A 13269-nucleotide genomic window follows, 5' to 3' on the forward strand; every position below is an offset into this window, starting at 1 on the left:
AACCGGTGGTGCTGTACCTCTGATTCCATAACTCCTCTGAACAATGATAGCAGGGATTTGATTTGGGACAGGGAGAGTGTCTACCTCTGATTCCATAACTCCTCTGAACAATGATAGCAGGGATTTGATTTGGGACTGGGAGAGTGTCTACCTCTGATTCCATAAACAATGATAGCAGGGATTTGATTTGGGACTGGGAGAGTGTCTACCTCTGATTCCATAACTCCTCTGAACAATGATAGCAGGGATTTGATTTGGGACTGGGAGAGTGTCTACCTCTGATTCCATAAACAATGATAGCAGGGATTTGATTTGGGACTGGGAGAGTGTCTACCTCTGATTCCATAACTCCTCTGAACAATGATAGCAGGGATTTGATTTGGGACTGGGAGAGTGTCTACCTCTGATTCCATAACTCCTCTGAACAATGATAGCAGGGATTTGATTTGGGACAGGGAGAGTGTCTACCTCTGATTCCATAACTCCTCTGAACAATGATAGCAGGGATTTGATTTGGGACTGGGAGAGTGTCTGCCTCTGAATGGATGAGGAGCAGAGTGAAGGACAGCTGTGGCTTTGCAAACCCAATCTGGGAACAAATTGGCAATGTAATTGCTGAATTGTAGATATGTTTGACCACAAACCATCCAGCCTGTGGTTAAATCATTGGATTAAACCCAAGGATGGTAGGTAATGGATTCATTTGTTTTACTACATTGCAGAATGTTACCCTTTACTATTGCACTAGAGCTCACGTCAAATAGAACCCAATAGAATAGGTTCATTCGATTTTCTCTTGCGATCCCATTTTTCAATACGATATCCCATACGGAGACCGAAAGGGCCTGTTACATTTCACAGTTGATTTGTAGCTTCCCATGGTGACATATCGGAGAACACTCTATGCCCACTATCATAGAGGTCCAGGAGCAGTCTGGCTCTTCTGCCGTCTGTATAAAACTCTTCGGGGAGACAGAACAAGGCCTTTGACAGTTAAAAAATGTTTTTGCCACATGCTGATGCTATACTTCATTTATCACCACAACACATTCAAATGTGCTCTCAAAACACGTTTTACATGTAAAAATGATTTTACTTTAGGCACTCTGTCCCACCCCAACCTATATAAAGACGCTAATCTATATCAATAGACCTTCGTGCACAGTAAGTCAAGTTAATTCACAGATTTAAAATGTTATTGTATTGTTGAGCTGGCCACTAGCTAGCTGCAAGTGCAGTAGGGCCTGAAAACAACAAATGTAACTGTCAACACTAGGTGGCAGTGTGTGATTTCAGGACATCAAATCTGCCTGGAACACAGGGAAACTCTGTGGTAGTTACATCACTGAGGTATAAAGTTACATGTGCTGATGCGGAAGTGAGTCAGTTCTCATTCACTTTACTTACTATTTTAACTCAACTAGTGTGTCAGCTAAACTGCTACATCAGATGGGTTCGATTTCGATACTTTCAAAAGTAGATATTGATTAGCGTGTGATCAACATTTGCCAGGCATGCACGAGCCAGAGTTAGCTAGTTAATGCGTTGCAGATGACTGGTCTCCTGTATATTAATCATGGTAATTCCTCGAGGTAAAAATGTTCTTGTGCGGATTTCATTCTATTGGAAACCACTGTTACAAGGAAGATTGCTCATTTTAACAAACACCCTCAGTGGAGGTGTTATGTTGTCTCTGGGAGATATCATACAGCAAACCAGGGAAAAAATGAAAGATCCTCAGAAAATTCGTGACTGGAGTCGCACAGGTAAGAATATCAAATTGGGTACAGTTGCGGTCAAATATATTGGCACCATTCACTGTTTATTATAAAGCAAGTTGAAATGTAAAACTTTTGGTGTTCGTACACACGTGTATTTGTTTTGAAAATAAATAAAATGTCAATTCAACCCCCAAAAAACAGCGTTCTTATCCCTTTGCATTATGAAATTCAAGTGGTGCCAATATATTTGGCTGCATCAGTAGGCCGAGTGCAGCTACCACCTGTTCCATTAGCATTGGGCTCTTGGCACAATGTTTATTTTTATACTAGAGCTGACATCATACCCCATCCTTGATAGATGCATGTAGAAAATATTTTGAGGTACTTCTGTCAATAGTTTATTTTCTATTTTCCCTAGGGCATATGTTTGGAGTGGGTTGCTCTATGGGACCTGTCCTCCACTACTGGTATTCATGGCTGGATAAAATCTACATTGGCAAAGCCTTGCACACTGTAGGCAAGAAAGTCCTAGTGGACCAGCTAGTTTGCTCACCAATCCTTGGAGCTTGGTACTTTTTAGGTGAGAATGAAATGCAAAAGCTCTTTTGGTTTACATTTATACAAGGTATAATTTATTTTTGCATTAAAATAACTGCAAATAACATTCTCATGTGCAATATTTGATTGTCTTAGTGCAAGAACAAATAGGCCTTCAGCCTTTCCTAGTTTTGTGTATCTATAGGACTTTTCACATTGGGATTAGGATGGGCTCGGGGGTGAAATGTTCTGAATGTGAAAGCATTGTGTGTGTGTGGAGTCAGTTTAATTGCATCAAGCCACTAGTGAGGTATAAGGGTTTGTGTACCGTACGTCAATACTAGATGTTAAAGAGTGGGTCAAAGTTTGCCAAGAATATGACAAATGGCATTAAGGTAACAAACAACTGATATGGGTACCAAACCCTTACTATTGTGATTGGATGTTATCTGTAGCCTATGTGTTTCCATTTTTATACTGACTAAATACTTTTTAATCATTTGGTAGATATCCCAGACTTTCATGCAGTCAATGCACCCATCCTTCACCTTTGTTTATTGCAGGCATGGGAGTAATGGAGGGACACGGTCTATCCAAAGGCGCGCTGGAATTCAAAGAGAAGTTCTGGGAGTTCTATAAGGTAAGTACTACAGTCCTGTATGATGTATAATGTATTCCTTGTTCAATTTTACCATCTTATATGTTATGCTGATGTATCTATGATGACACTAGAGAATACAGAGGGTTGATTTGACTGAGGTTATGATATTTTTAATTATTAATGTGTTTCTTACCGTAGGCTGATTGGTGTGTCTGGCCTGCCGCACAGCTGATCAACTTCTATTTCCTTTCACCCCAATACCGGGTCCTTTATGTGAACACAATAACCCTGGGTTGGGACACCTACCTGTCTTACCTCAAACACAGAGTAAGTCGGACTGTAGTCAGAGAGATATTGGAATCAGTAGGGAAACATAGCTCCCTTTTGCCTGGCTACCCAAACTCCTTGCTCCGGGCCTCCAGCCTGACCCCACGGAATACCCGGAAGGTAGTTTCTTCTCTGCAATGATTCTAGATCTGAGTACCTCCCAGACAATTTCTATAATGGAAATCCATTCTAGACCATCTGATTGGTCCCAGAAACCGATGGGTTGGACCAGAGCCAGAACACATGTAAAGCAGAATTTCGAAAATGTGTTTTTAGCTTTGACACACTGATTGGTTAGAGATGATCTAATTGCTGATGACCTTGGTTTTACACAACCCACCCCCTCATTTTGACGTCACTACAAACGACTTCAATGATGGCAGTCTCAGACCAAAATATGTAGCGAACAATAGAGCAGCGGAAGAATTCAGTTTGACTCGTCAGGCAAAACCCCCTTAATTAACTTCTCTGTCAAATACACTAACGCATAAGGACAATACACTGATAGAATTCTAGTACATCCTGCGTGTATATTTTTAATCCATTCTATTGGTCTTTTGACAGGAAGATGATCAACCAGGAGAGCTCGTTCTTGACAGTGGTGTCATAGAGGTGACCCAGGAGGCTGTTGGGCCCATCGCTCCAGCTAAACGGTTTGAGGAGTAGGTTTAGCCCTAGTACTGAACTCCAAATACACTGCTCCAAAAAATAAAGGGAACACTAAAACAACACAATGTAACTCCAAGTCAATCACACTTCTGTGAAATCAAACTGTCCACTTAGGAAGCTACACTGATTTCCAATACATTTCACATGCTGTTGTGCAAATGGAATAGACAACAGTTGGAAATTATAGGCAATTAGCAAGACACCCCCAATAAAGGAGTGGTTCTGCAGGTGGGGACCACAGACCACTTCTCAGTTCCTATGCTTCCTGGCTGATGTTTTGGTCACTTTTGAATGCTGGCAGTGCTTTCACTCTAGTGGTAGCATGAGACGGAGTCTACAACCCACACAAGTGGCTCAGGTAGTGCAGCTCATCCAGGATGGAACATCAATGCGAGCTGTGGCAAGAAGGTTTGCTGTGTCTGTCAGCGTAGTGTCCAGAGCATGGAGGCGCTACCAGGAGACAGGCCAGTACATCAGGAGACCTGGAGGAGGCCTTAGGAGGGCAACAACCCAGCAGCAGGACCGCTACCTCCGCCTTTGTGCAAGGAGTAGCAGGAGGAGCACTGCCAGAGCACTGCAAAATGACCTCCAGCAGGCCACAAATGTGCATGTGTCTGCTCAAACGGTCAGAAACAGACTCCATGAGGGTGGTATGAAGGCCCGACGTCCACAGGTGGGGGTTGTGCTTACAGCCCAACACCGTGCAGGACGTTTTTCATTTGCCAGAGAACACCAAGATTGGCAAATTCGCCACTGGCGCCCTGTGCTCTTCACAGATGAAAGCAGGTTCAAACTGAGCACATGTGACAGACGTGACAGTCTGGAGACGCCGTGGAGAATGTTCTGCTGCCTGCAACATCCTCCAGCATGACCGGTTTGGCGGAGGGTCAGTTATGGTGTGGGGTGGCATTTCTTTGGGGGGCCGCACAGCCCTCCATGTGCTCGCCAGAGGTAGCCTGACTGCCATTAGGTACCGAGATGAGATCCTCAGACCCCTTGTGAGACCATATGCTGGTGCGGTTGGCCCTGGGTTCCTCCTAATGCAAGACCTCATGTGGCTGGAGTGTGTCAGCAGTTCCTGCAAGAGGAAGGCATTGCTGCTATGGATTGGCCTGCCCGTTCCCCAGACCTGAATCCAATTGAGCACATCTGGGACATCATGTCTCGCTCTATCCACCACAGACTGTCCAGGAGTTGGCGGATGCTTTAGTCCAGGTCTGGGAGGAGATCCCTCAGGAGACCATCCGCCACCTCATCAGGAGCATGCCCAGGCGTTGTAGGGAGGCCACACACACTACTGAGCCTCATTTTGACTTGTTTTAAGGACATGACATCAAAGTTGGATCAGCCTGTAGTGTGGTTTTCCACTTTAATTTTGAGTGTGACTCCAAATCCAGACCTCCATGGGTTGATACATTTGATTTCCATTGCTAATTTTTGTGGGATTTTGTTGTCAACACATTCAACTATGTAAAGAAAAAAGTATTTAATAAGAATATTTCATTCATTCAGATCTAGGATGTGTTTTTTTAGTGTTCCCTTTATTTTTTTGAGCAGTGTAGTTGAAGATCAATGTTTCATGCTTGGAACAGTTATCTCTTGCGCACTGGAAGGTGTATAATTTCATGCGTGTATAATTAGTTATGTGTCATGTAACTTTTCTGGTTTAATTATTTCCAGCCACATTAACTATAATCAAATACTGTTATCCTACTGTTTAAGGTACCAATCTTGCCTTAAAAGTGATTCACTACTGCCTAATATTTGTCTCAGGATTTCAAATGGACCAATAAGTTTATCTGAATAATGAAAGATATCAATTACTCCAGTATTCAATGTTTTACTGCAAGATGATTGTTCTAGTGACCTCTATGGTTAGTCACAGTGATGTAGATGTTTTTCACAACAATTTAAAACTTGAAGCAATGATGGTTAAATACACGTTCTATTACTTTTGAAAGGATTTACATATTCAACAGTTAAATGAAGAATTCTATGTATTTATTTACATAGTTGGTAAGTTATGGCAAATGTGTTGAATGGAAACGATAGATTGTGCACAGTCCGTTCATATTACATATCAATCTATGATCTCTTATTTGCATAGTTGGGTGGAAAAAAATCAGTAAAATGCTGTGATTAACATGTTTAATGTTTGTTTGTTTTTTAAATACAAAATTTTAAAATGTGTGTAGTTGTCTGACCTGATTACTCTTAAATAATACATTACAACTGTGAAAAAAAAAATGATTGAAAGGGATCAAAGGATATGTGACAGGTATTTTTTTTTTATGACAGTTTTGCAGTAGTGCAAAGTACTTAAGTTGTACTTGAAAGTATTTTTACTCAAGTAGTTTTTTGGGTCTCTACTATACTATTTATATTTTTGACAACTTTTACTTTTCCTTCACTACATTCCTAAAGAAAATAAATGTCCTTTTTTTGCTCCATACATTTTCCCTGACACACAAAAGTACTTGTTACATTTTGAATGCTTAGCAGGACAGAAAATGGTCCAATTCACATATTTATCCAGAGAACATCCTGGTCTTCCCTACTGCCTCTGATCTAGTGGACTCACTAAACACAAATGCTTCATTTGTAAATGTCTTGAGTTTTGGAATGTGCCCCTAGCGATCTGTAAATAAGAATATAAGAACATTGTGGCTACTGGTTTGCTTAATATAAAGAATTTAAAATGATTATTTTAGTTTTGATACTTAAGTATATTTAAAACCAAAGGCTTTTAGACTTTTACTCGTATTTTACTGGGTGACTTTCACTTTTACTTGAGTCATTTTCTATTAAGTTGTCTTTACTTTTAGTCAAGTATGACAATGGGGTACTTTTTCCACTATTGCGTTTTTGGTAGATAAGTGGTTATACATTCAGTATTATAAAATATTACCCATAAACACTTGTGTGTAGTGAGGAATTCCTCCCACTGTTGATTTAAGAATACTGACAGAGGCTTAACTTTGCATCCAATTTGCAACAGATTTTAATTTAAAATCTGCATAAAACAATATGGACATTTTCCCACCAGAGATGTTTCCATCAAATGGACTTATTGTGCATGGAAGGCTGCGCGTGTTGAAGTGTAAAGAACAGGAAGGCCCGCACACTGATTATGCACATTAAACGTTAAAATATTTCACCTCACATGACCATTTTGCACATGACGCATCGTTGGTGTGGAAACAATTCTATTCACTTTTGCATAGTCAATCATAATTAATCACAGAGGTACATATGGTCATAAAGGGTTATATACATACAAATAGTCCAAGTTAACCTAGGTAACTATAAAAAAAAGATTACGTTGGAAACTGTTGGAATACCCGTCCAAAAGACAATTACGCGCGGTGGCCGTAGATACAATTACAGTGACCTATTTCAAAAACAACTTGTAATTAATATCAATGAGATGGACACATGTAGGGCCTAGTAGTTACAGAAAATCTAATATGTACAACATGACAAAGTGGGGACCTGGATGGCAGGACAAATCAACTTAACATGTAAGATATGGTCTGATATCAAACTCTTGGTTCAGACCTTTAGGAAACACGGTGGACAAACGGTGAATCCAATACAATTCTATGCTCAGTAGAATGTATCTCAGAAAGTTGATGTTGTGACGAGCCGCCATGACATGCGCAGCCACAGGGTTTCTATGGTCAAGAGTCCTAATATTACTCCTGTGTTCTGCTATCCTTGTTTTCAGAGCTCGTTTCGTTTTTCCTACATAGCGTAGACCACAAATACAATTGATCTTTAATAGTAATTTTTTTTGTGGCTCACACAATGGTGGCCTTAATCTTAATGGCCTTGCCCGTGATAGGGCGATTGAACATTGTGCATTTGTTCGTAAAGTGACACTGGATACATCGGCCACATCTGTAATTACCGTAGGTCACATTGTCTAGAAAGGTGCTATGTGGCACTGCTGGAAGATCAGACAGCACCACCATTTGACTGATGTTGGGGGGCGTCTGAAGACATCACGTGGGCTTCTTTCAACGTCTTTTCCAGTTGTGGATCAGTGCTCAAGAAGTGCCAGTGTTTTTTAATGATATGGTCGAACTGTTTGCCAAGTGGGGAGTATTGAAGGAAGCATTAAACTCGTGTGTCAGGGGGTGGGGTGATTTGGGCTTGAGGCTGTCATCCTGGTTCATATTCTTGTAACGGTCCCTTGCGTCATGAAGCCATTCCTCTGGGTAACCCCGCTGTCTGAAACGCCCATCCAGACAGTCGGCTTGTTTGTCATAGTCACTGTGGACTAAAGATATTGCGTACGCGACTGTATTGGCTGACAGGGAGGTTATTTTTCAGGGATGTAGGGTGGAAGCTATCTCTGCTTAACAGGGAATTCCTGTCTTTCGGCTACCTGCATATGTCCGCGTGTGTTACTATCTATGTTGGCCTGGTATGGTTCCCAGTCAGAGGCAGCTGTTAATCGTTGTCTCTGATTGGGGATCATATTTAGGCAGCCATTTCCCCACTGTGTTTTGTGGGATCTTGATTTGAGTTAGTGCATGTCGAACCTCTTACGTTACGTTTCGTTGTTTGTTTCCTTTTAGTTTTGTACGTTTCAAAAAAATAAAGATGTGGAACTCAGAGCACGCTGCGCCTTGGTCCATCTCTCCACACAGCCATGACAGTACACCTGGCGACCGTGTCAGAGTGCACTGCGCCCGGCCCGCCACAGGAGTCGCTAGTGTGCGATGAGACATGGATATCCCTGTCGGCCAAACCCTCCCTATCCCGGATGACGCTGGGCCAATTGTGCGCCGCCCCATGGGCCTCCCGGTCGCGGCCGACTGCAACAGAGCCTGGACTCCCAGAATTCCTAGTGGCACAGCTAGCACTGCGATGTAGTGCCTCAGACCACTGCGCCACTCGGGAGGCCCGGATATAGATACTTTTGTACCTGTTTCCTCCAGCATCTTCACAAGGTCCTTTGCTGTTGTTCTGGGATTGATTTGCACTTTACTTTCATCTCTAGGAGACAGAACGCGTCTCCTTCCTGAGTGGTATGATGGCTGCGTGTTCCCATGGTGTTTACACTTGCGTACTATTGTTTGTACAGATGAATGTGGTACCTTCAGGTGTTTGGAAATTACTCCCAAGGATGAACCAGACTTGTGGAGGTCTACAATTTTTTTCTCTTGGCTGATTTCTTTTGATTTTACTGTGATGTCAAGCAAAGAGGCACTGAGTATGAAGGTAGGACTTGAAATACATCCACAGATACACCTCTAATTGACTCAATTAGCCTATCAGAAGCTTCTAAAGCCATGACAACTTTTTAAATGCACAGTCAACTTTCTGTATGTAAACTTCTGACTCACTGGAATTGTGATACAGTGAATTATAAGTGAAATAATCTGTCTGTAAACAATTGTTGGAAAAATTACTTGTGTCATGCACAAAGTAGATATACTAACCGACTTGCCAGAACTATAGTTTGTTAACAAGAAATTTGTGGAGTGATTGAAATACGAGTTTTAGGTAGAGTGTTGGAATACAACCTAAGTGTATGTAAATGTCCGAATTCAACTGTACCTAATAACCATCATATCGAAGTAAATTTGGAGTCACGCGATGATATGGTGTGTGGTCCTTCCACGATGACTTGTTAAACCATACAGTTTATTTGGCTATAGATGAAATAAATTATGATGAACTTCACAGGGTGTTGGAAGTGCACTGTGATCTTGATGCACCTTTTCAATATCTATCAACGGTCTTATTCTCGTGACATGATGATCAATGCTTGAATGCCGTTTGACAAATAAACCTATTATTTCAAGCTCGCGTCCATAATAATCTCATCATAGACTAGCCTACCCGCACAACCTACCTGCACTGTATCTGCCACCTGTTAGCTAATGAGCGTACATGCCAGGACCAGATATGTAGGCACATTCAGTGGCGATTTTAGCATGTAAATCTTGTTGGGGCAAAAAAAAAATACAAGTGGGATGCATGCCAGCAAAGCCACTACACAACACAACACAAAACAATACATTAATTGCACTATAACGGTGACAAACCGTGCCCACAAACTGTCAGAGCTACATACATTTCTCCCAACATTTTATCACTGCTACACCTGGCTATCAGCGGTTCTGACTTGGTGTACAAGGAGAACACTGTAAGAACAGCACATGTTCTGAAGTCTGTCGCTGTACATTTCAAAAGTGCAGCAAAACAGTCTGGAAGCGAAACAGTTCATTCAACCTTATTTACTGCCTTTTTTTAAAACATAGCTGATATGGCTGACTTGCTTAAACATACTGTATGTGGTTTCTAATGACAATTGAGATGTAAAAACTATGGCATTAAGGGACGATAAACGAATAAGAGGCAATCTGTAATTTATTTTAAGACATTAATGAGTGAGCTAGGACGGACGTAGTCCTCCACCGTTGTTGCAATCCCTATTACCAGTCTGTTCAACCTCTCTTTCGTATTATCATAACCGCCATCGATAAAAGACAGTACTGTGCAGCCGTCTTCATCGACCTGGGCCAAGGCTTTCGACTCTGTCCTATCACTGTATTCGTATCGGCAGACTCAATAGCCTTGGTTTCTCAAATGACTGCATAGCGTGGTTCACTAACTACTTCACAGACAGAGTTCAGTGTGTCAAATCGGAGGGCCTGTTGTCCAGACCTCTGGCCGTCTCTATGGGGGTACCACAGGGTTCAATTCTTGGGCCGACTCTTTTCTCTGTATATATCAACGATGTCGCTCTTGCTGCGGGTGATTCCATGATCCACCTCTACGCAGATGACACCATTCTGTATACATCTGGCCCTTCTTTGGACACTGTGTTAACTAACCTCCAAACGAGCTTCAATGTCATACAACACTCCTTCCGTGGCCTCCAACTGCTCTTAAACGCTAGTAAAACTAAAAGCATGCTTTTCATCCGTTTGCTGCCCGCACCCGCCTGCCCGACTAGCACTACTCTGGACGGTTCTGACCTAGAATACGTGGAGAACTACAAATACCTAGGTGTCTGGCTAGATTGTAAACTCTCCTTCCAGAATCATATCAAACATCTCCAATCCAAAATGAAATCTAGAATCGGCTTTCTATTTCGCAACAAAGCCTCTTTCACTCACGCCGCCAAACTTACCCTAGTAAAACTGACTATCCTACCGATCCTCGACTTCAGCGATGTCATCTACAAAATAGCTTCCAACACTCTACTCAGCAAATTGGATGTAGTCTATCACAGTGCCATCTCTTTTGTTACCAAAGCGCCTTATACCACCCACCACTACAACCTATATGCTCTAGTAAGCTGGCCCTCGCTTCATATTCATCGCCAGACCCACTGGCTCCAGGTCATCTATAAGTGTATGCTAGGTAAAGCTCCGCCTTATCTCAGCTCACTGTTCACGATAACTACACCCACCCGTAGCACGCGCTCCAGCAGGTATATCTCACTGGTCATCCCCAAAGCCAACACCTGTTTGGCCGCCTTTCCTTCTAGTTCTCTGCTGCCAGTGACTGGAACGAATGACAAAAATTGCTGAAGCTGGAGACTTACATTTCCCTCACTAACTTTAAACATCAGCTATCTGAGAAGCTAACCAATCGCTGTACACAGTCCATCAGTAAATAGCCCACCCAATCTACCTACCTCATTCCCCATATTGTTTTAATTTACTTTACTGCTCTTTTGCACGCCAGTATCACTACTTACACACCATCATCTGCTCATCATCATCTGCTCATCTATCACTCCAGTGTTAATCTGCTAAATTGTAATTACTTTGCTACTATGGCCTATTTATTGCCTTACCTCCTCATGCCATTTGCACACAATGGATATAGACTTTCTTTTTTTTCTATTGTGTTATTGTACTTTTGTTTATTCCATGTGTAACTCTGTGTTTTTGTTTCTGTTGCACTGCTTTGCTTTATCTTGGCCAGGTCACAGTTGCTTACCTGGTTAAATAAAGGTGAAATAAATTTTAAAAAACAATAAAAAAAGATTGTCGACTTGATTCATGATGATGACTGCTAGCTAATATTCAGAAAGTATAACGTTGACATGATCAGTCCTATCAAAGCTACTGTACATGTAACGTATTTGACGTCATTTTATTTGTGGCCAATGACCTTGATCCTTCTTGGAAGGGCACTTCTAATGTAACTCTATGGAAGCACCCAAGGGGTGAGAATTTTCGAGGTCCAGTGGTGACCCGTCATTCATGGCAGGTGGGGGGGAAAAGGTATACATGTTGTTTTTTGGGGGGCTTGCCTGTTTACATGTTATTTTGGCATTAATACGTGTCACATATCAGTTTGCAAACAATGTAAAAAATATATATATCATTGAGTTAATAAAGCCGCATACAAACAGGCAGCTCCAGAATGCGGGTGTTTCAGCCTAGCTCAGTGCTTTCTGTGGTGGTGGGGCAGGCTAGCAGAAAATAGGAGCATTGCACCATGATTGGCTCAGCATTGCACCGTGATTGGCTCCCTGTTCTGTCGCTCATGGGGACACTACATCACCCGCCTTTAGTAAGGATAAACATCAAGAATATGAGCCCTTTGGGTGCTGCCATGGAGTTACATTAGAAGTGCCCTTCCAATAAGGCTCAACATCATTGGCCACAAATAAAATGACGTCAAATCACATTATATCTACAGTAGCTTTGATTAGACTGATCATGTCAACATCTTACTTTCAAAATCTTAGCTAGCAGTCATCATGATAAACCAAGTAGACAATCTACTGGCAAATCCTTTTTAATCCTTGTCATGTGAAGAGAAATAATGATGATAAATAATAGATCAAACGTATCAGTGCTCAACCGCCATTGGACATAAATATTACACAATAAGTTGGAAATCGCAAATTCAACAATGAGTTGTAAGGAAGGAATCGGTGACAGTGGCAAACCGTAAGCATTGCAACTGGGATGTCAGACTTGGAAAATACGTTTTGAACAGTCATCCAACGCGGAATTGTAAATCTCTTTCTTTGATGACAAAATTTGCCAACAAGGTGAGTCCAAAAATGTCTTATATGCTGCTGCATAAATGATGTAATATGCCAGGGAGATATGGTCAGCCATATCAGCTATGTTTTTTAAAAAGGAAGTAAACGAGGCTGAATGAATTGTTTCGTTGCCAGACAAGACTCCGCTGATAGCCAGGTGTAGCGTGGTAAGGATTCACTCCATTGTGCTGGAAAGAAATCTCTGCTGTTTGGACAGCTTTATGTAGGCCCTAACAATTGGTGGGCACCGCTTGATGCCGTTATAGTGCAATTAATGTATTGTTTAGTGGCTTTGCTGGCATGCATCCCAAAACATTTTCTTGGTTGAGTTTGCCGCACCAAGATTTACATGCTAAAATCGCCACTGTCGAGGTCTAACTCATGGG

The 13269-nt window shown here is 41.8% G+C and overlaps 1 protein-coding gene across 1 annotated transcript; it reads left to right on the plus strand.

The window, feature by feature from the left end:
- The first annotated feature begins 1337 nt into the window (after window positions 1-1337).
- On the plus strand, window positions 1338-4198 carry LOC110492876 (mpv17-like protein 2). Its single transcript, XM_021567371.2, has 5 exons — window positions 1338-1766; window positions 2140-2301; window positions 2822-2898; window positions 3058-3186; window positions 3751-4198. The coding sequence occupies exons 1-5, from the start codon at window positions 1577-1579 to the stop codon at window positions 3850-3852; spliced, it is 660 nt and encodes a 219-aa protein (XP_021423046.2). The 5' UTR covers window positions 1338-1576; the 3' UTR covers window positions 3853-4198.
- The last annotated feature ends 9071 nt before the right edge of the window (window positions 4199-13269 follow it).

The sequence above is a fragment of the Oncorhynchus mykiss genome, chromosome 1, assembly GCF_013265735.2.
Source record: "Oncorhynchus mykiss isolate Arlee chromosome 1, USDA_OmykA_1.1, whole genome shotgun sequence".
Taxonomy (NCBI): Eukaryota; Metazoa; Chordata; class Actinopteri; order Salmoniformes; family Salmonidae; genus Oncorhynchus; species Oncorhynchus mykiss.